The sequence below is a fragment of the Symsagittifera roscoffensis genome, chromosome 4 (genome assembly GCF_963678635.1).
Source record: "Symsagittifera roscoffensis chromosome 4, txSymRosc1.1, whole genome shotgun sequence".
Lineage (NCBI taxonomy): Eukaryota > Metazoa > Xenacoelomorpha > Acoela > Convolutidae > Symsagittifera > Symsagittifera roscoffensis.
This window is the reverse complement of record NC_087065.1, coordinates 35,436,275-35,459,705: the sequence shown is the minus strand read 5'-3', so window position 1 is coordinate 35,459,705 and position 23,431 is coordinate 35,436,275. Positions and strand designations below refer to the sequence as shown.

Here is a 23,431-nt window from a genome sequence, read left to right as displayed (position 1 = left end):
TACATTCAATATTCCTGATTTTAATTCTGGAGTATTTCGACCAAAAGCTGAATGTTAGTGGAGTGCATTGATTTGCATTTGAACTCGGACGGAGGTTGAGTCTCTGCGTGTGCTTTTCTTGCAGATTAGCAGAACAATATCGATGTAAAAGTTTTATTCTTAAGCAATATTTGTAAATTTTATTTAGGAACACATTTCCTGAAGAAAATCAGTGTTGTTTTTCAATTCAGATACTTGAAATGCTCGAAAAAATTTTTGACCGTTTTTTTTTTGAATTTTCCGTTCTATTTTAGAACACTATAATGAACCTATTTAGCCGGAAACTCAAACAAAAAGGTTGTTAATTAGATAGACTCATGGTTAAGACTCAATACTCAATTAATAAAACAGTACTCATGTTTAATAAAATAGCTTTGATCCTGCAAAAGGCACAATGACATTACCCGGTCATATACTACAACTTTTAAACAAATAGTGTTTCAGTTCTAATAAATCTAGCTTCAAATCACAATTTATACAAATTACATGTCTTTTGTAGACATATTGTGTTCAATTGCATATCATTGCAGCTCGAAAAAACTGAATAAAAAACGTTATCGTCTGTATCTCTTCGTTTCGATGAGTTGTCGGAGACAGCTGTGGTACTAGGGCCGCTGGAATCATATTGACGAAATTTGATCATAGAGACGCTGCTCGCCGATATTTATCAGTATTCAAAAAATTGAATAATTCGGTTCCGCTGAAGAAAGGAGTAGTGTTACAAAGTTTTGCACTCTTAGACTTCTTCAAAAAAATCATAAGCTTTCTCCATTCACTAAATTTTTTTCGTCAGTTGGGACTAAAAATTGAGCGTCTAAATTTTTATCTCTTGAATTATGAATTCGCAAAAGCTTTCTAATTTAGATGGCATGAAAGGCAGATGTGAAAAGCATCGATAAATATCTTTTTTGATTAAAACAAGCCCGAGTTTCAAGTTCTAGTTGCAGTAAAGCTAAAAACTAATTATCGAAATTACTTGTATTTTAGACTTCAGCAAAGTATTCATTTCATCTCAAGAAAGAAAGAAAAATGTAGTTCTCCAAATTTATGGGCACAATTAAGGAAACATCACAGAAGACCAACAATTTAAATCACTTGGAGTGGATAGACAAAAGGTACATTTACACCCATTGAGAGTTTACCCAGTTTTAATATAATGAAATACAGTGCTGATTTAAATTAACCGGACAAAACGAGCTAAACTTGAAATTTAAAACGCGTTTTTCTCAAATTGGGTTGATTTTAGGTGAGAACTTATGAAGACAAAACTTGCCTAAAATTTTAGCAGAATTAATATGGTGAAATTTGTTTTGCGAAATTCGGGCTCAAAAATTTACCCCAAAAATGGGTCATTTTGGTTTTTCTTAGTAAATCAAAAACTACGCCAAAAACACCCAGTCGATCACAGACATAATTATATCAAAGTAAGCCCCTTACGTAGCCCAACAAACTTTAAAATGGTATATTCTCCTAAAAAAAATTTGCTAACCGTTTAAAAATTGTTTTTAAAAAAAAAGTTGGTGTTTTTTATAGCAAAAAACGACCTTTTTGTCTATCAAACAAAAATTAGTTAACTTATACAATGTTTTGAAAAATATACCCTTGTTCAAACTTGTTGGGCTACGTGAGGGGCTTACTTTGATATAATTATGTCTGTGATCGAGTGGGTATTTTTTGGCGTAGTTTTTGATTAACTGAGAAAAACCAAAATGACCCATTTATGGGATAAATTTTTGGGCCCGAATTTCGCAAAACAAATAACACCATATTAATTTGCTAAAATTGTAAGCAAGTTTTGTCTTCATAAGTTTTCACATAAACTCAACCCAATTTGAGAAAAACGCGTTTTAAGTTTCAAGTTTAGCTCGTTTTCTCCGGTTAATTTAAATCAACACTGTAATATCATTTCGAAACAAAACAAGACTGCTTGTATCAGGGCGAAGCCCTGAATGTCCCGACTGCCTTTTAAGGTTTATGGAGCAGTAATAACATTAAAAAATTCAATGAAATAAAAGAAAATGAAATTTTTTTTTCTAAAATTTGAAATTTTTTAATGAAAATCATTCCCCCACACGCCATATAAAGTACAAAAGGATAGATTTCGCTGCTCCTTGTAACAAACCAATTATGGCAAATAAGCTTCTTTTAACCAATTTGGAACGATTTCTAAGACGGATTAACTCTCCGCTTACGCGTTAATAGCGCGAAATTTATCGCGCGTTTTTTGTCCCAAATTGGCCAAAATGGCAATCGTTAAACCCCCATAACTTTACGAAAATGATCACAGGTGAAATATTTTTTTTCAAATTTGAGCTCAGGACAACAATAGCTTTCGAATGATATAAAAAAATTCTAACAAAAATGGCTAGTTAAAAAGTCGAAATTTGTCTGAAGAAAAAAAACCCACCCCGAGCACAAATATTCCGTTACTTTCCTATCGAAAGTCGGAACAATAAACTGGAGGATCAAAGCTTTGGTCTGGAATTGGAAAGCTGAGGATGGTTTTGCAGCATTTGCTGTTTTTGAAAGCGCAAAAATCCACAATGGTTTTTAATCAATTTTAAAAAAAACTGCGGGTTCTCGAAAATTAGGAAGATTATGAGAGTCATTATTTTATGCTAGAATCGAAGCGCTGAGAAAAAATTTAGTAGCAACTGACGACTGGTTACCTTTTTTTCAAACTTTCCCCACATATATAAATGTGTTATTTTGATTTTTTTTTGTAATTGAGATTTCTCAAAATGAAAGGGGATTTGGAAGCGCATTTTTTTTCAGTGCAGAAACGTAACCTTGTAAGGAAATTCCAGTGTCATCTTTGCTTTGGTTTTCACGAAACTAAGTATGAAACAATGAAATATACTTGGATCAAATCACAATTACCTAGTATGGAAAAAAAACTTAAAGTTTTTTTTTCAAAGTTTGTCATTTTTTCTTTACGTTTGGGTCGAAGATTGTTTCGCTTATCAGTTTTGCACCTCGATCTGTTATTCAACATGATTAAGGTTCATTTTTAAAAGTAGTACACTTAAATTTCCTTGTAATATAATGGATAAAGTTTCCATGGAAATAAATAATTTAGAAAAGCTGATTAGATGCTTTTAATTCAGTGATCAAAATTTTAACGTTCGTGAAAGTTCAGGATTTTTCTATTGATACAAATATGAGACAGATTATCTTAGTTTTATGCGAAGTACATTCTCGGTTGCACCGAATTCCATTGTAGCATCAGTTTCTAAATTAAAAGTGATTAAACAAGCATCAGTGATTAAAAGAGATTAAACAATTAAAATCATAAACAAGCCAGCCACAATGAATCGCAGCTTTAACATCTAGCAAATTGTTTTTAAAACATGATTTTGATGCAAAATGAGACGTTTTTGAAAAAAAAGTACCACAATGACGGCCTAATTTTAAAAAAAAATAGAAAAAAGACAATTTCCTATCTATTACAACGCCAAGGTGTTTACACAAAGTTTAAAGGTTCATAGGTGTAATTAGAACAATTTTTCCGAAGCTTTCAAGCAACTCGATTTCTATAAAAATTATTCCTTATTTTTCTTTGGATGTCAGCGTTTGTTTATTTGCGCATAACCCTTTTTTTCCTGTAAAATTTATTGACGATCATACGTCAGGTGAAATTTTCCCAGTTTGTTGTACAAGCGAAAGTGCTTTATTTTTTAAAAACCCCACTTCAATTACTCAAAAATGATAAAGGGAGATATTTAATTTAAATTAATTCGCTGTAAGGTCCATGAAGTGGTGATATTTCAGCTAAACCAGAGTTAATAGGAAATACGCCCGAAATGAATGAAAGAATGCATGATTACGTTAGAAAAGGGTTCAAGTTGTTACTCAGAGCTCATTTTACTTTATCCAACTTTATCCTTATTTTATCCAATTATATATGCTTTTTTTTCAAACTTTTTTCCATTGTCTTACCAGAAAACACAAGGTGCTATTAAATTAAAATTTATTCGCATGCAAGAGATTCGGGCCGTTACAACTTACTCCGCATAATTTTTAAGAGTTATTTAATCGTGTTGTCGAAATATCGAAAATTCAACCTGGTGAAGCGAAAACTCTGGTACAGTTTTTTAAATTGAGTTAACAGAGATAGCAGCTTTTTTGAAACATTTTTGATTTAATTATTTGTAAATTATGCTACTACTGCTAACTAATCCGATTAACAATTTTATTTTATTTAGTTTTAAGATTTCATAAAAAATCTAGAACTCAAAAGTCTTTTTACACAGATAAATATCTCCGGGTTTATAATTAACTGAAACTTATAAGCCCATCAGAGTTCACAAATGAAGACCTTTTTAATCCTGAAATTACTAAGATCAATACACGGAGACTTGTGATTCAGAAATTTGTCGATTATTCCAGTAAACATTCGAAACTTCGTTTTGGGCCAGATTTAGAAAATTTTTCATTTCATGCGATTCTTAAGCTTTAATTTCCAAGTTTTTCCAAAAACATACCGAAATGGACAGGCTTAACCGCGTTTTTTTAAACAACTACGATTTACGCAATGTTGAACTTATCAATGAAAATTAGCCACTGATAACAAACCATTTGTGCAGAATGACGATCTACGAAAATGATATTCTTTTTGCAAACTATTCTGATTCAAAAAATGATGATAGTTGTGTTTTTGAAAAACTTAATTCTTTTGATACAGCAGAAATTGTGAAAGCCTGGCTTAAAGGACTGTGCGTTGTTTTTAAAATGATCACAAAAAATCCTTGAAAAATGGTCATGAAGCATTTTTTAGGTTGAGGTTTCATTCATTGAGAGTCAAATAACAATTGGCGTTTCAAAGTGTTGGTGCATTGTTATGAATAGTTTCCATTTACTTGCCATTTTTTTGGTTATCTTTTGACCTGACCCGATCAAATTCATACGTTTTTTTAACAAAACTAACACTAACTAAATCCAAAAACCGTTCTCAACGCAAAATACATAAATGCAACAACAATCAGTTTTATGTCTTAAATCTAGAATAATAATGGACAAAATATGCTTAAAACTGTACAAAAATAATCTCGAAAGCATCGATGTCAGCTAGATTAAATCAATATTTAGTAAATATGATTCAAGTTCAAGACAGCTCTTCTGGCCTTCTTTTGGGCTTCTTTGGGTTCTGAGATCTACTTTTGGCCTTACAAAGCGGACAAATAGGGGCATTTCTGTGGATCTGCTGGTGACACGATAAACAGGCCTTCATCGGTGCTGGATGTTGTCTAATTATCTGTTGAGGCGAACCCCCTGAACTGTTATTGGCCAGTACGCTCGATGACGCAATGTTGCTCCTCCCTCCAAAAACTCCTCCCACCGGACTCTGCATTGGGATTGGTTGTGGATTGACCAATGAGCGTGCTCCACTCATTTTCCGCTGTTGTTGCTTGAAAAAGTTTTCCAATTGAACTTGAAACGCGTTTTGCGTAGCTGCTAAATTCAAGCTCAAAGCGGCGGCTGCGTTTGAACTTGGGAATAGTTTGCCCTGAAAAGAATCGAAGCTCTGTGCCGTGCCGAAAGGTGTCTCGTGATTCGGGAGGTTAATAGTCGGTGCCTCAGACATCGGGGTGTCGACATCAGTCGAAGTGGAGACGTTTATCGGAAATGTGGAAGAACCTGGAGGAACAACTGACATCCGGGAGGTTTGTTCGCTCCCAAAAACGGCCGTTGTGATTCCATGCTCCTCTAAGTTCGAATTGAGCAACTTAGCTGAAAGCTCGATTCCAAGAGTTTTCTCAGCTCTCGATATTTCGTCGACTAATCTTTGATGTTTGGCGAATAAATCCTTCGAATTAGAAGCCAATTTCGCCATTTCGATGTGAGATGTCTTGATAATGTTTTCCATTGCGCTTATGTCGCTATGTATGAGTCGCAGTTCCTCGACGTGAACAATTTTTTCATGCTGCAACAACTTCATTTCTTCGGAGAAATCTTTGAGAGCATTTTCTTCGGATTTCAGTTTTTGGAATTCGGCTAATAACAGCTCTTCCGTTGAATCCTTTTCGTGTAGCTGTTCTTGGATTTTGGCAAGAACTTTCAGTTTTTCGTAGGCTTCAGCGGGATTTTGCACTTCACTCGGAAGCGTTTTAATTGACAAATCCATCTTAGCCTAACTAATTATAAGTTTTGTTTTCCGCAAAATTTGGAAAATCAAATAAAAGAAAATAAAGAAGTCGGAGCAATAAATTTCAAAGCGTTATTTTGAGTTGCAGTGAAAAATGAGGAAATAAAATTATTTCAACTGACTACTTGCAAAATTCGCTGATTAGGACAGATTTTTTGCTGATTGTATTGTTCTTTTTTTTTCTGTTCCGGAGAGTGATTTTTTACTTGGGCGTAAAATAGAAAAGTGGCGCGGATAAGAGTACTTTATGACAGGGTAGCTAAGTGTCAGTAATAAAAGCGAAACAGCGTTAAATAGCCTTTTATCGATGTCTCCCTAAGCATGCAATAATCGTGCAATGACGGAGATGAGAGTTTTTATGTCACAGTAATTATAAATAATGCGTGAAATAGATTCACCTGTTAAATCACAAAAATCATCTGGATTTAGCAATCATAAAAAGATCATTCAATTGCTTCTTTTACAACAGGTAAATCTCGGACAAGTTGTGTTTTATTCATTTCACGTTTGTCCCACAAAATTACAAAGGATTTAAAAAATAGCAGATGAAAGTCAAACTGTCTTTTTGTGCTAATGTGCTAAGACAAGTTAAAGGCAGCTAAGATGTTTTCAATTAAATCTGGCTTATTTTTTGGCCTACTTTCCGGATTCTAACATGCCTTAATTCCAATAATGGTATCTCGGGGAGTTCCGCAAACACGTGTGCTCTTCAATCCAAGCAGAAACATTGGTGTCATCTTTAGATTGTTTGACTGGCTTTTATTTGTTCTCTCACTTTTGGATCTAGTTCAAAAGAGGCCTCCTAAATACAATTCTACCTTTACGATATTAAATTACAAATTAGATAAACGGCACTTGGCAATGAGTAAATACGGCTTAACGAGTTTAACTAACAGCAGTTCGCATTTTGGAATTTATTGTTTTTTTTAAATAGCTTAGCTCTGCCTTTTATGGTGCGCAGGTTGTTGGTATGCACAGAAGTCAAGTAATTTGGTTTGAAATGTAAGTTTTTTAATCGCCAAACAAACCAATTCTGCCTCATAGAATGAGACAAGAACTTTCGGATCTTGTTTACTACCCCCCGCCCCTCCCGTGGCAAAAAGGAGGCCAATTTATTAAAAGGTTCAAAATGCTTAACTGATCAATTCTCTCTTCATAGTGGGGGGAGGGGGCAATTTGTTGCAAGGCACCATAGGGGGGTTGTTTGTTAATTGGATCCAAATGTTCTACAATGTAGTTGATTCAGCGTAAGAGGAAAAAAATGACTCTCTCTGCCTGTAACACTTCGATGCAAAAGAATTTGGGGTGTAATAGTAGAGTATGAACACAGAGTCGGATATGTAAAACTGTACGGTTCGACCAATTCAAAAAGTTTCCTGCAAGCGCTTTTTGCGCCAAATCCTGTGCCAAAATGTTTGTGCGACCAAAATTTCAGGTAGTGCGCGCCGAAAAACGTGACTTATCGGTGAAATCCTCTTGGTCTGTTGGGACAGCATTTCTGGTCTGTTTTTTTTTTAATGCAGTACAAACTTCTGCAAATAGAGTCTTTATGTGCTTTGTGAGAACTCTAAAAATCAATTTAGTCAACCGAGTCCCCCTTCCCCTTCCTCGAAAAAATTTAAGATCGACATTCCATGTCTATAGCAATGTGTGAGTGGGTGGGTCTATGCGCTAGCGGTCAGTTATCAATTTTAGTACGATTATCTCTATAAAAAGGTCCCCCCTCCCTATTTGCCATCATAATCTATTAGACGAAACTTTTCTAAGTTTGCCATCATAATAATTTATAGCTACCTTTTCTGCCATGTTTATTTTAAAAATCGATGTCATCATTTCAAGTATTCTTTAAATCTAAGCTTTGCACCGAAGAGGTTTTTGATTGTATGGCAATAATCTCTCTTCCACCTTGTGCAACAGTTTTTAGTAATACTTTTAGTATTTGATGAATTGCAATATTTGATGAATTGCAAGAGTTCGAAACGACATAAGTTGAAAAATCCAAATTGTGGCCCATGCGAACAAACTCCCCCTAAAGAAACCAAACGATCAACCTCCCCCTAAAATTAAATGAAAAACTGAAGCAGTAAGGCCTGCATATACCATGCTCAAATCTGATTGGCTGAAAAAAATTACATTTAATGAAGTGAACTCTCTCCCCTATTTAGCTTAAGGGGGGGGGGGGGGGAAGAGATAGTTTATTTGGTCCATCTTCTGAAACAGATGCGTCAACATTAAGACATAAATTACGGTAACCGTAGTGTCTTACCAACTAAGCATGTTTTAAAATCATAACCTTGACCTTCATCTTCAATTGATTTCATTAAAAAACTCAGATTTAACTGGTTTAATTAGTAGATGTTTTCGGATTTAAAGTTTGGATCAGCAGAACACCGCTGTAACGCTTAGAGATCTCTCGCACTTTCGTCTCAATAGGCATCGAATTGCAGTTCTCAGAACTTCAAATTTTTAACTCTAAAGTAGCGTATCTAGAAATGCCGACCAAAGCAGCCCCAACTAAAGTGACTGAAGCCAAGACGAAAATCGATGCGGGAGCCAAGAAAACCGACAGCAAACCGACGGTAACTTCATCAGCGCACCCAAAGTATGATGTCATGATCAAATCGGCCATCTCAGAGCTAAGCGAGAAAGGCGGATCAAGCCGACAGGCTATTTTGAAACTGATCACGAACAAATATACTCTCGGGGCTAGAGCAAATGTCAACCTTAACAGCACATTGAAGAAACTTCTTGAAAGTAACGAAATCATCCGAGCCAAGTCGAGTGCCACTGGAGCTAACGGGTCATTCAAGTTGCCTAAAAACGTGAAAAAGGATACAAGCAGTGAAAAGTCGTCGAAGCCAGCCGACGATAAGGAACCTCAGCCAAAGAAAGTTAAGACTAGCAAAATAGCAGCTAAACCGACTGCACTTTTGAGTGCCTCGAGTGCTTCAAGCGCCGACGAGTCTGGATCTGGCGCTCCAGTTGTCAAGAAGCCAGTGAAAGCTCCAGCACCGACCAAGACCACTGAAGGTGATGCTAAGAAGAAGATTAAGAAGCCACGAGTGACAATGACTCCGGCGACGAAAAGATTCAACGGAGGAGCCACGAGGTCAAAGAAATCGAAGTCACCTCAGAAGCCGAAAGCGAAACGAGCCGGCAAAGCTGTTTTGTGAGAAAGCCAAAGACTATTTTAAAAACCAGTCAGCTTCGAAACTGTTTTAATTTAGTCACTATGCATTAATTTGAGGAACTGGATGAAATATTTTATAAAACTCTTGTGCTCGTAAGTTTATGAACGTTTCAATTTATTTTAACGAAAATATCTTGAACATGAATCACCTCGACATAGTTAATCACATCAGAACATGTGCAATAATTGGACTGATTTTGCTGAGCCTTCAAGACCTTTTAGACGAGCGCTGGATTTTGAAACTTTCACAGCAAAGAAATTTTGGTTGAAAATGTATATTCAGCACATTGAGAAGTCTAAAGCGTTTGCTGCCTCTTTGGTTTTTCAAGTGTATTAATATTTTATCTCATTTATATCTAGGAAACTTAATGAAATACCATGTTTTGCATTTGGAGGAATTTGCTGAAAAGACAGCAACATTCGGATGTTTATTAACGTGAAAGCATATTCGACACATTCCATATGGCTGTGACTGATATTCTTATCGGACTCACGACTCGGTCATTATTGTAGGGGTCGGCATCTGAACGTGTTGATTTGGAAGATCAGTCTTGTGAAATTTTTGCAACCTACGCATTTTCGAAAGACTGTCGCCTTTCTAATGTAATAAAAATATCTATTGGCGCCAAACGACGCCTTGATCAATTTGAGTGAAGGACGACAAAAATCTGCGTCAAAAAGTGTACTTGAAGGGGACCCTATAGATTTGAATACCGGTCTACCTGAGTGTGTGCCCCCGCCCCCAACTTCACCTATATATGCTTTTGAACAAACTTGACCTCTTTATGAAAACTGAGAAAAAGTTGCGTTATAGAAATACATGTAGGCCAACGTTAACTAACCTTCATTACAGTCGCGGATTTAAGAATTTCTCGAGTGGAGGGGAGGATCAAATTGAATTTCTAAGATCTCCCGAATCGTAAAGACTATTTCGACCAATATTTCTGCGCCCCAGGCAGATTTTTCAAAACACAGGCAAAAAACGGGTTTTAAAAACAGGCTAAATTTAATTGATAAGGGCTGAATTTGAGCGCACTTAATAATGATGAGCAATGGCTATTTTTGAACGCCAACCTTGCAAATTGCAGAAAATGCGCGATTTGTACCCGTAAGCACATGGACACTGGGCACCATTACTACCAGATACCCCACAAACCTTCACATCCGTTTAATTATGAATTAAATTGCCTAATAAGGGATTAGTTACGTTGAGAAAAACAATCAACCCATTTAGTTGAAAAAGGTGATTAGTTGAAGATTTTTTTAGAAGCGAAGCTGAAGCGAGCACTGCTTGCCAACTAAATATGAATGCCTTAGATGAAATGATAAATTCAAACAAAATTCCTTTTTTCGCAAAACTCAACTCACAACCAAAAATTCAATATAAATAGCCATTCATTGTCATAGACTCTTTTGAAAAAGTAATTGGATTGTTTTTCACGAGTTCAAAAACAGACAACAATCATCTGTCGGAAATCATCGGTAATCATGAGAAAATGCATTTTCTAGTTTTATTATAAAGTTCCACAAAATGCCCGGAAACTATTTTAACAAGACGAATCCTAGCTAGATCTTTGAGCGCGAATAAAAAAAAGTATGTAAAAAGTCCAGGTCTTGCTTGCTTGGATTTGTATATCATGTTTTGGTCAATCCAAGCATCGGCATTGTCTTACGTTAAATGGAAGATTTGTTCCTTGAATTTGAAGCTAAAATAAAATGCTGGAGGGACCGAATGCTGGAGGGACGGAATGCTGGAAAAATTTCGAGCAATCAAAATCTCTAAGTGTTCCTATTGCCTAAATGCCTTTCTCATAAAATTGAAGTCAATATTAATAAAAAATATTAATATAATAAGTATAATAGATGCAGATATAATAGGTGTAGATATCATCCAATTAGTTTCTTGTTTTTCCATTTTTCGTAAATCTGTGTTCTTAAAATATTAAATTTGTTCCCATCTGCCTTTGATCCGAATTTTTCATTCATCTGCTTATTTTCTAATCGGGCAATATCAACAATAATGGCCTGGATTTACTTGCTTACTTGGCAATTTTCGCAATTTACCTGAGATTTTTGAATACTCAATTGTGATTGGCTGAAAATAAGGGGGGCGTTCAACAGTTCCGAAGTACAACAGTTCCGAAAAAGGAGGAAAAATTTCAGAATAATTTACATACATTTTCTAAAGAGCGGGAAATTACTGGCGCTAATTATCATAGAAAATCGGTCCAATTTCGGCGCCAAAATGTCTGCAACTGCAAATTAAACAATTATTTTGGCCCCAAACCGTCTAAATTGCAAATTTTCTCTCTCAAAAACTTTAAGTGGAAGTGTGGTCTGTCTTTAGACAACCACGTAATCCTACTCGTCAGTAAGCAGACAAATACTGTATTAACCAATCAGAATCGAGATCGGAAAGCGAACTTTCGAAATAATTAATTATTATTTAATAATTTCTTCCTTGTCTCGATTCTGATTGGTTAATACAGTGTTTGTCTGCTTACTGACGAGTAGGAATACGCGGTTCTCTGAATACTGCTACGTAACCTTTAAGTGTCACTTAAGATGTAACCGTTCGCCGTTAAATTTTTCATTGCTGCACTTAATATGTTGAAATTTTTTCATATTTTCGGCTCTGTTGAACAAAGTTTTTATTTTCCGCACTGCTGAACTATTTTTTTTCGGCACTGTTGTAATTCGGTATTGTTGTAAAGCCCCAAAAAGCCAAAATAAATTTCAAGCATTCGGTTCTTCCACCATGAGGGACGCCACCAAATAAAACCAATGTTATCTTATTAGTGAATGCCGTGAAAATGTTTTTTACGCGGAGGCGAAGCTGCTCTTCACAAACACTAGCGAAAACACGACACGAAGCAGCTTTTCAGAGTGAAATAGGAAAAAGTAGAAACAAACTTGGGGTTAGAGAAAAAAACATTGCCACGATCCAAATCTGCAACCTAAAGATTAAGCATCCCACACCCTAACTTCTCAGTCACGAACGCTTCAAAATTGTCCAAGACTAGCCAGAAATAAAACAGAAACTTTTGATAGTATGAAATTTCTAATTCTACAGATCGTGATTATAGCAAAAGCGCCCTCAAATTAGCACTTTTATTTGGTTAGGTTGGAAAAAAAAAGAAAGTTATACTAATACAGTACGCTCACAAGCTCGTAGTGTAAGTAGGAAAAAGACTCGTATCCGAACTCGATACCCTTGATTTTTTTGGGCAAGGAGTTTTTATTACAATATACGTCACTTTAGAACTCAATGAGTTTCAGTTTTTTCGGGAAAATCAATTTTAGAGAGCATTTAGTGATTGAAATTTTTCATTACACTCTGTATCTGTTTAGTTTAAAAATCTGTGTTGAACGTAAAATGATGCTCTCATTTTGCGACGTTTCTACTTTTATGGTCACTGAGCTTTAAAACCACTGAAAACATAATCAACAAAAACATAAGTGATACTAACGAAAGGTAAGATTTTTCCTTTTCAGATTACTTCATTCGTTTACTATTTATTATACAGGATCTCAGTTCTTAAAATGTTAGCATACTCAGATATTCAAAATTAACAAGACTGCTTGTATCAGGGCGAAGCCCTGAATGTTCCGACTGCCTTTTAAGGTTTATGGAGCAGTAATAACTTTAAGAAATGAAATGAAATAAAATAAAATGAATTTTTTTTTCTAAAATTTGAATTTTTTTAAAATGAAAATCATCCCCCCACACGCCATATAAAGTACAAAAGGATAGATTTCGTTCCCTGTAACAAATCAAATATGGCTTCGTTCACCCAATTTGGAACGATTTCTGAGACGGATTAAATCTCCGCTTACGCATTAATAGCTCGAATTATATCGCGCGTTAATTGTCCCAAATTGGTCAAAATGTCCAAAATGGCAAGCTTTAAAACCTCATAACTTTACGAAAAATGATCACAGGTAAAATATCTTTTCAAATTTAAGGAATTTAAGCTCAGGGCAACAATACTTTTTGAATGATATAAAAAATTCCGTCAAAAATGGCTAGTTAAAAAGTCGAAGTTTGTCTGAAGAAAAAAAACCCACCCGAGCACAAATATTCCGTTACTTTCGTATCGAAAGTCGGAACAAAAATGAAATCAATTATTGCTTTATAATTTTCTTTCTCAAGAAAACAACATATCCAACAGACTCTGTCAATTTTCTTGGAGAAGCCAAAAAGTATGGTTTTGATATAAGAATAAAGTATTTTTCATTTTTGAGTTCATATTTTACATCAAAATTTCATATTAAACCCGTGAAAAATTGTAACAATTTCTTAAAAATTTTATGATGGACATTTTTGATGAAAACAACATCAAGAAAAACATTAAGAAAAACATCGGGCGTTAAGGCTTATAAATTGCATCAATTTTGACAACAATAATTCACACAAGTTTTTTCCCATATAATTTTTTATTGGAGGCGAACATTTGATTGGTTGAAAGCTGAGTTGGTTTGAAGCATCCCCTCTAGATTTATACCTTGGGTTTTTTTAAAGAGCAAATTGATAGCTTAAGTCAACTGAGCAAAATTTCAAATCTATCAAACAAAGTACTGAAAATGAAAATTTGAAACTTTTTCAAAAAAATTTTCATAGCTTTTCTATAAAATTTCTCTGCCAATTTATTTAAGCAAACTCTTTAAGCGATAAGACTTTAGATTCTTGCAAGGATAACTTGATTGCTCAAACATTTTTAAAATATTTTTTAGAGGCTATCCATGTAATGAAACGTCGGTTCAATTCAAGCACAGTTTTAAAGTTCACTTTATATTGCTCAAACTATCATCAACTTTCAGTGTTAGCAAGAAGGCATCTTCGAAAAAAAGAAAATATTATGTAAGCAAGCTATGTGGGCTATCAATCTATGCAACGAATTATCGGATTACATAACGAAGATCTAGTAAATCAAACGAATTGGGATAAAAGTATTAAAATCAATAATACGATCGGAATTTTTCTCAAACTAGTCAGTCTGTAAATGACAGTTGAAAATAATAGTGTTAACGAAAATACTTTGCCTTGCCAGACTAAAGTGTGATGTTGCAATAACTCAAATGCGAGATAAATTTCGGTTTGTAGACATTTATAAATTTTTGGATATATATTCAGATTTAACTCCTTTTACAAATTCTGAACACAATAACAATAATTTTGTGGAGTGAAAAAGTTAAAAATTTTGCATTCTATTTAATTTATAGTTTTAATTGGGTTTCTTGATTAAGTGTAGTCGACATAGTTTCGTGGATTCAAAATCTTGCCACATTCATGTGTATCAAGACATTATGAACAATCAATTTTGGAATCTTGGATTTCATAAATCGAACACTTTTGACACATTCAAATTTTTTCCGAGAATTACAATTAATCCGTGTAGAAATCAATGTTTGTGCATGCTGCGAGTTAGAAGTACTAGAGAACCACCTGTACACTGTGTGGTGTGGCGTAGTTTATTAGATTATTATGACGTCATTAGTGTGCTAGTTATTCGTGCTAAACTCGCCTTTTGTTTATCAAGGTCGCGACCGACCTGCCAATCCTTTCTAGATTTATCATCAAGTGCTCTCATTTATTCTGTCTCAACTTATGAAAGATTTAAGTTGTCATTAAAAGATTTGTCATGACATTATCTAAATAACTGAAACTATCTATTTTATTTACATTACTATTAAACATGAAACAAGGAGAACTGATTCTTGTTTTAACAACTGTTCTTTAAGCATTCACATGGCGCAGCCAGCAGTTTCGACCTCGGAGGATCAAACTGACCTATTAGGCGTACCCGTATTCTGGCATAAACCAACAGCGGATCCACCCTGTAGTTGGGATTCTTGGATAGGACAATTCAACTTAGCAATCACTCTGAGAGAAAGGTGTGATCCACGCGAACTATTGAAACTTCCGGGTATAGTACACGACGATCCTGTTCCAAAACCAGAAGCTGTGGGGGTGGATGAAGATGCTGCAGCAATCGCAAGACGTATTGCACGAAACGAAGCGGCTGTCCGAAGAGTTGCGGAAATGAACGAAGAGCGCCGGGCGAAAGGTCCCAGAGTTGCACCAGGAGTGTACTATTATGAGGTTGAACAATGAATTAAATCTCGTTTATTTTTCTCGCTCGGCTCAGAAGGGAGGAAAAGGTTCCTCCAAAGTCATCCACACGCGGACCTCAGTGCAATATCATTTCGGGAATTTCACGAATTCTTTGTCCTCCTTTTCAGAAAGGAGAAAAATTACATTATCGAACGTATGCAAATGTACAACGCGGTACATTCAGATCGAGAAGGTTTGGAAGCATTTTATCTACGGTTGACGGGACAAGCCGCCCTGTGTGGGTGGACAATCGATCAGGAAAAAGAAGTTGTAAGAGATATCTTCATTGCCAAGATGAGGTATAAAGATATTCAGAGAGAACTGTGTATTCGTCCAGGTGTGAAATCAGCGTTACTTCAAGAAAAAGGGGCACAAACAGCCACCGATTTGCAAAGGCAACTTGGGAATTCGGCTTCGATGGGCAATTTTTCCCAGTCAGGCGCCACTTCGGGCCAAAACACCCGAATAAAACAGGAACCTACTTTCTCTGTCCAGGGAAAGAAACTATCTGATAGGATTAGTCGGGCACAGAACAGTAAGTCAAAGGGGAACAACGAGAAATCAAAATCGTGTTATTTCTGTGGTAATAGGTTTTCAGCAAATCACAAGCAGAGTTGTCCAGCCAGAAATGTTACTTCTAGAAACTGTAGCAAGAAGGGTCACTTTGCCAAGTGCTGTAATTCTAAGAACGTAGCGAATGTAGAAGCTGAGTCGGATGAGACAGTGGAGGAAAATTGTAACTTCATCACGTCCGATAGTGAGTCGGAATTTGCTGTTTTATCAGTGGCAGCAGAAAAACCGAATCGTCCAATTGCGTCAGTGAGGAAGTTGGAGGTGATCAATGCCGCTACGGGCAAGTTACGTTCCATTCAGATAACACTGCGTCGTGGGAAGACGTTCTTCAAGGCAACGGTGGATACGGGAAGTCCGGCTTCTTTAGTGAATAAGAAGACAGCAGATTATATCTTGAAAACTGTTCCATCAGCCAAGGTATTTACTGTTCAAGAAAGTCCAATCGATAGAGTATACGTTGACTATAATAGGAAAAGAATTGAACTGATGGGTACATTAATTCTGGATGTGTCATCTTTGGGCTGGCATTTCAAGTTTGCAAAATTCCTTATTTCGGAAAACCGCACACGTTGTTTACTAGGTTTGGATTTGCAGCCCCATTTGGGGGTGAGAACAACGCAAGTTAGACCAGATCGGCCTTTGGTGGGTGAAGTCTCCCAATCAAACCTGAATAAAACGTCTGAGTCTTGGAAAACTCACTTCCATCAGAAGTTTCATCGTGTTTTTACTAGAGTAGGTAGAGCAAAAAATCATAAAGTATTCTCTACATTCAAGTCCCCACTCGTACCGATTCAGGAAAAAGGAAGGAGGGTTCCGGTGCATATTCAAGACAAAGTTGGTCAGGAAATTTAAAAACTAATTCAAGAAGGCCACGTGGTCAAACTTAATAAATGTACAAGTGAGCATTTTATTTCTCCGATTGTAATTACGGCTAAGAAGGATGGTTCCGTGAAATTGGCTATCGACGCGAAACCTATAAATGATCAAATTCATAAGAACCAATATCAAATGCCGATTTTGTTGGAACTGTTGGACTCGGCAGCCCAGATAATCACATCGGATACTTTAGGTGATGTCTGGTTTACGTCCCTAGACTTAAAATATGCATTCAGTCAGATCCCGCTCAGTGATGAAGTTAGTCGTCATTGCAACTTTAATATCGTCTGCGGACAACAAACTGGCACGTATTGGTTCAAAACTGGGTTTCATGGGTTAACGGACATGCCAAAATAATTCTAAAAAGCGATGGACAATACCCTCCATGGTTTGTCGGGAGTGTTCTGTTTCCTGGACGATATTTTGATAGTCTCGAAGGGATCAATCTTGGATCACAATATTCTTGTAGATAAGGTGATAACTCGTTTGGATGAAGAAGGTTTCGCTCTGAAACTGTCGAAATGTGACTTTTCTTTGAATCAATTACCTTGGCTAGGCTACGACATCGATTCAGAAGGCTATAGGCCGAAACGTTCTAAAATAGAGGCAGTACTAGCTCTGGAACCACCAAGGACGCTCAAGCAACTCCGTTCGTTCATGGGCATACTCAACCATCTACAACGATTTTTGCCGAACCTTCAGGTCCATTCGGACCAGTTACGCCCGTCCTTGAAAGCAAGTAATAAAAGTAAGTTTGTGTGGGGGGAATGTCAACAAACTGCGTTTAGTAACATCTTGCAATTGACAGCGAAGATCACAAAAATGTATCATTATGACCAGAGCCGGAACTCGCGTGTGAAATGTGACGCCAGTCATAGTGGTTTGGGTGCTGCGTTAGAGCAGGAGATAGAAAACGATGTTTGGGTCCCTATTGCTTTTGCGTCACGCTTTCTCAATGATCAGGAAAAGAAATATAGTACTAATGAGTTAGAACTTCTAGCAATTGTATGGTCGTGTGAGCATTTTCGAAATTATTTGTTGGGGAATCATTTTGTGGTTTTAACTGACCATAAAGCGATTATCTCCGCGTTAAAGACCAATCGAGGTAACAAAACTCATCAATCACAATTAACCAGATGGGCTGATAGGTTATTGCCTTTCGATTTCGATATTTTCCATATCTCCGGATGTAAATTGGGTATAGTGGATTATTTATCCCGTTTCCCAACGTTTGAAGCACCACGACCAAGCAGTTTTGACGAACAATATGTGGTCAAATGTATTAGTCGATTCTTTGATGCGTGCAATTTCCTGGATGAATGGGCCAGGTGTTGTTCTTTATTAGAAGAATCACCTACTATCACGAAAAACAGCCAGAATTCTGCCGTATCTAATACAATAAAACTAATTGAGTCATTGGATTTTGGTCAGCCTCGGGCCAATCGTCCCGTTATGGACAATTCAATAGTTGCATCTAACAAATTTGGAAGCCTATCGGTAGAGGGCGCCATAATTCAAAACAATCCAGCTACATCGCAAGGCATAAAATCGATAGAGGGCGACAAAAATTCAGACAGTAAATATATCGGTCTATCGCAACAATTCAATACGTTTGTCACTTCTCCGCTAGAGGGCGTCAAAATTGCTGGTTTAAAATCTAGCCAATCAGCGTTGAGAGAAATCATGCAAGTTTTTGTCACTTTCTCAGCATGGATTACATATTATCTGCCAGTTTTGATTTCAGTGTGGATTATTACTTTGGCCGTTAGTGATTGTGATTTGTTGTTGTCGTTCGTAGATTTTTTCGTCTTTGTTTCATTGTATCGGATTTGCTGGAGTGTAATCGTATTATTGGGTGCTTTTCATTTTCAGACTGCAATGGATTCTAACACCAACAACGCAAATGACAGTTTTGAGCAACTTCTCAATCAGTACCTTCCAATCAACCAACATTGGTTTTCCTCAGATAAGGCTCGACCGCGGTTTCGCGCGGGGGCAGTACGTCCCAGAAGGTCGTCAACATTACAACGCGGAGTGGAGTTGAGGAGTCAATATGCCCGTATATTAGCCAATTTCAGAACAAAAAGGGCCAGGAAAACTACATTAACAAATCGTCAACCTCAGTCAGTTCAAAGTCTAGAAATTTTGAAGTCACCAGTGGTCGCTAAGGACCAGAAATCGTTAACCGGGTTGGCGGGCATTTTGGATTCCGATGTACTGTCGGAACTTACGGACGAAGATAACAGTCTATGCCTAATGAAACGAGCACTTATTAACAGGGACTACGAAGGATTTTCCCGTATCGACCCCTATATAAAATCCTTTTGGCATTGTGCAGCGGTGGTTGATGGCTGTATTGTCGTGCACAATAGGATTGCTATTCCCATGTGCCTAAGAAAACCATTATTGTCTCGACTACATAGGTCGCATGCGGGTCAGTTAGCCATGGTTGATGCTGCGCAATACATCTGGTTGCCCCGAATGCATCGAGATATCGTCCAGCTATGCAAAGATTGTCCCCAGTGCACAAAATTTGGTAAGAATTTGAAAGCGAACGCTTCATTTAACTCTTCCAAGCCTTTACCCCTCTTGTCTGGTCCTAATGAAGAGCTGCAGCTCGATTACGCAGGCCCTCTACTCGATTCGTTTGGTAAAAGTATTTATATCTTGGTCGGGACCGACCGTTACTCAAAATATCTGTCAGCTATGATTACACGTTCTACGGGAGGACGAAAGATTTTACATTTTTTTCTTGATTACAAAATTCAACAGCATAGTATCCCCAAATCTATCAAAACTGACCAGTATTTTGGTTTTAAGAACAAATTAGTGCAAAATTTTTGTAAAGATAAAAATATTGCCCAATATTTCTGCCCGGTGGGGGACCATCGTGGTTGCGGTCTAGTAGAAAGGTCGATCCAAACGATTAAACGTCATTTGGGCGCCTCGCGGTTGAGTTCCGATTTTTCAAATGTTCAAGATACTCTTAGAAATATTATTGAAGATATTCGGATTACAAAAAATTCTGTTACTGGGGTTTCACCTTTTGAGCTTCACTTTGGCCGTCCTCCGAATACGGAGCTATCTATTGCGGCTGAGCGTTTATCTACGGGCGTTAATTTAGATAACCAACCATTGGAACGGGAGCTACTAACACCCGAACAGCGTCGGGAGCAGTGCGATAGCCGACCGAGGATAAAAGTTGTCAGGAAGGGGCAGTCAAGCCCGACGGTGTCTCCATACCTTGGAGGACCTACGGACTCAGTTTCGGATACACCTCACTATCGCGCACATAAGAGCCTGGCACATTCCGCCAATCAGTGGCTGACGCTGAAAAAGTCCTAGTCACATCAGGAGGGAGTCAAAGCGTTGAAGACGCTGACGGAAAGAAATCAAGTCCTCGCAGCCACCCTTCGCTCCAATTTGTCTGCTGGTACCCTTACATTTAGGAACCAGATGCAAACGGATCAAATTCGCCCGTCGTTACCAAAACGTAATTTGGATTACTTAGTATTGAATGAACCAAATAAAGTCGAAATATTTAGGAAATTTCTAAATAGGAAGTCTGGCAGAGAATTTTTCAAACCTTTTAAGGGCAAAATTGTGCGGATTACTGGGTCCACATTTATTTCTGATAAGGGAAAATAGATTAGAAGAAATCATTTGGCGGTACGTCTTAAATCAACCGATCTAAGTTTTTCAGGCAAACAACTAACGCCTGTCAAGAAGGGGCAGAAACGCCCCATTGTGTCATCTTCACCCTCATCATCAGATGAAAATCGGCCTCTCAAACAATCGAGTTCACGCCAACGAATCACAGCCAAAACTGTAAAGGTACCTGCTCACCCGAAATTCCTATCTCTGCCAACTTCATATACTCAATCTCGTGGCCAAATTGTATCAACTAAGTCAAAGGAAACTTCAGTCCCGGAGGCTCCAGGCGTACAGACTATTCCTTTTCCACAACACTCTACTCTAGTAGTAGACTTAACGGCAACTTCTTCCACTTCTGGAAATCAAGGAACGGAGGTTCCCATCAGTATTAAACCAAATTCACCAACTTCAGTAAAAAATCCAGTATGTCCAGACCTCATCCCCATTTCTTCAGACGATGAGTCTTTAATTCCGAAATCTCAAGAAGGAACTTCGACAAGTTTGGCAGCATCGGGCCTTCCCACCCGAGATGGTCCCGGCATAATGTCCGAACCGGATGGAAATATCTCATCTTCTTCGAATTCGTCTCGTGCCTCTTCACGACGGAAAAAGCAGACCACATTTTACGGCAGTCCCATCAGACATTCCGTGAATATCATTCACACACAGTCGATTTCTACACCTCCGTCAACTACTCCTGCTTCGCCGGACAAGAAAGTTCGTTTTGTCGTGGCTAATCCAGAACTATTGAACCAAGCAGGACCGTCTCGGGTTGTTCTTCCCGATGATTACGAAGGCTTATATAGAAAATTCACGCGCTTCCCTAAAAAGAGTTCTTCCGACCATCCATTGCGTCGTTCAGACAAATAATACTTTTCGTACCTTCGAACTAGCTTAAACTTACAAAACTTTCGTATTCTCCCTCAAGTCACATCAGTTCATTTGCAAAACTCCTAGTATTTTATCTGATACAAGAAGTACTGTTTAACGTCCGCGAGGGCACATTTAGTAATTTTTTCTCACAGTAAAGAAATTCAAAGGTTGTTTGAATTTTTCCCGAGAGGGGGAAATGTGGTGTGGCGTAGTTTATTAGAATATTATGACGTCATTAGTGTGCTAGTTATTCGTGCTAAACTCGCCTTTTGTTTATCAAGGTCGCGACCGACCTGCCAATCCTTTCTAGATTTATCATCAAGTGCTCTCATTTATTCTGTCTCAAATTATGAAAGATTTAAGTTGTATTTAAAAGATTTGTCATGACATTATCTACATAACTGAAACTATCTATATTATTTACATTACTATTAAACATAAAACAAGGAGAATTGATTCTTGTTTTAACAACTGTTCTGTAAGCATTCACACACTGAAAAGTTTGAACGTAGCGTACGTTTTATCTGATGTTGTTTAACAATTAGCAAGGGACGAAACTGCAATCAATGTTTTAAGCCAGTCCTTCGGCTCGACCTCCATAGACTAAAAAGAAACATTTTTTCTCAAGAAAAAATGATAATCATACAATTTCGATATATGGAAACCCTATAACTAGCATTTTTTGATAGCAACAGCAAAAATTGTTCTAAGTAGTATTGAAATCGCTCCCAAAAATTAGTTTTCTTCAATCGCAAAACAAATTTTGAACATTCATTTAATTTTCTCAAAATATTTTTTTCTAAACAAGCTCAAAACGCCTATTTATTTTGCATGGTATAATTTTTTTATGCCCTGATCAATGCATGGTTCATAAAAAACTCAAATTTGAAAAATCTTCATTGAAATTTTTTGCTTCATTGATAGTTTCATAATATCATTTGCTTAAGATAAAATTAAGACAATAAGGGCCGTTTCCGATGCATTGTGATTGCTAGGCGGTCAAACCTTTGGTGACTCAAAATTCGAGCAACCAAGATCTTTGCCCTTTGTGTTCGATTAGGAACACATCTCAAAAACGTTGAGAAACGTTTTCTGTACTTATTGAATTGCATGAAATGTGTATGATTTTTAATTTTCCAGATATTAAAATTGTTTGATTAGCATTTTTGGGCAATCCTGGTTAACAAAAATCTAAGAACTTTTTCAAAGCGTGAACTGAGTTGTTTAAAAATTATGATTCAAAAGTTGATTGAGTTTAAATTTCAATTATGTTATTTTATTATAAAACAAAAGAAATTATAGATATTTTTGAGCTAACTCAAAGATTGTATTTTTTAACACTATAAAACAAAGCCAACAGACAAATTGAAAAGAGTCAATAAACGCTGGTGAACAAAAAAAAATTTGGATGAGGAAGGAAGTTTTAGATGTTTTTAAAGCTCTTTCAATTTCTATAAAATTTCACAATAGATTCTGTTTTCATAAAAACCGTTCCTTAATTTTTCATAGACACTACGTTCTTCGACTTCAAAAAAAATTGTTGAATTTGATGAATGAATGTTCATAAAAACCATCCCGACGCTCTATTTATACAAGATGATATTCAGCATATAGTTTTGGTTTAGAACAACTAGCATGCCCCGATTAAAGTCGGATAAACAATTCCCGTCAAAGAGCAAAATAAAAATTGAATTTTTTTTGGGAAAAAAACACACCGAGCACAAGACTGCGGAATCCACAAGTTGATCAGTACAGCTGTGTCTCTAAAAAGACTACAAATTGACTTTGTAACAACTTAGAAATTACAAGCAACGATTGTGTTTCTGAGCATTAAATAATGAAAAGTGTAATTTTAGCTCCACTTTGAGTTTCTAATATCACGTGAGGTCAAAACTTGAAGCGCTAAAACTAAAAAAACTGAAAATGAAAACAAGACTATTCAGCGCACAGCCCCGAGTGCCGCCAC

General features: G+C 36.8%; 2 protein-coding genes across 2 annotated transcripts; one reads left to right on the top strand and one right to left on the bottom strand.

Annotated features, from left to right (window-relative positions):
* Positions 1-5,007: 5,007 nt before the first annotated feature.
* Positions 5,008-7,180, bottom strand: LOC134844556 (zinc finger C4H2 domain-containing protein-like). The gene has a single exon (XM_063861283.1). It carries the CDS (start codon positions 6,161-6,163, stop codon positions 5,144-5,146), a length of 1,020 nt encoding a protein of 339 aa, XP_063717353.1. The 5' UTR covers positions 6,164-7,180; the 3' UTR covers positions 5,008-5,143.
* Positions 7,181-8,557: 1,377 nt separating this feature from the next.
* Positions 8,558-9,504, top strand: LOC134844557 (histone H1-delta-like). Its single transcript, XM_063861284.1, has one exon. The coding sequence runs from the start codon at positions 8,677-8,679 to the stop codon at positions 9,355-9,357; it is 681 nt and encodes a 226-aa protein (XP_063717354.1). The 5' UTR covers positions 8,558-8,676; the 3' UTR covers positions 9,358-9,504.
* Positions 9,505-23,431: the final 13,927 nt, after the last annotated feature.

Excerpts from the sequence above, each read along its gene's own strand:
- LOC134844556 (XM_063861283.1), bottom strand. The coding sequence starts at position 6,163 with ATGGATTTGTCAATTAAAACGCTTCCGAGTGAAGTGCAAAATCCCGCT.
- LOC134844557 (XM_063861284.1), top strand. The coding sequence starts at position 8,677 with ATGCCGACCAAAGCAGCCCCAACTAAAGTGACTGAAGCCAAGACGAAA.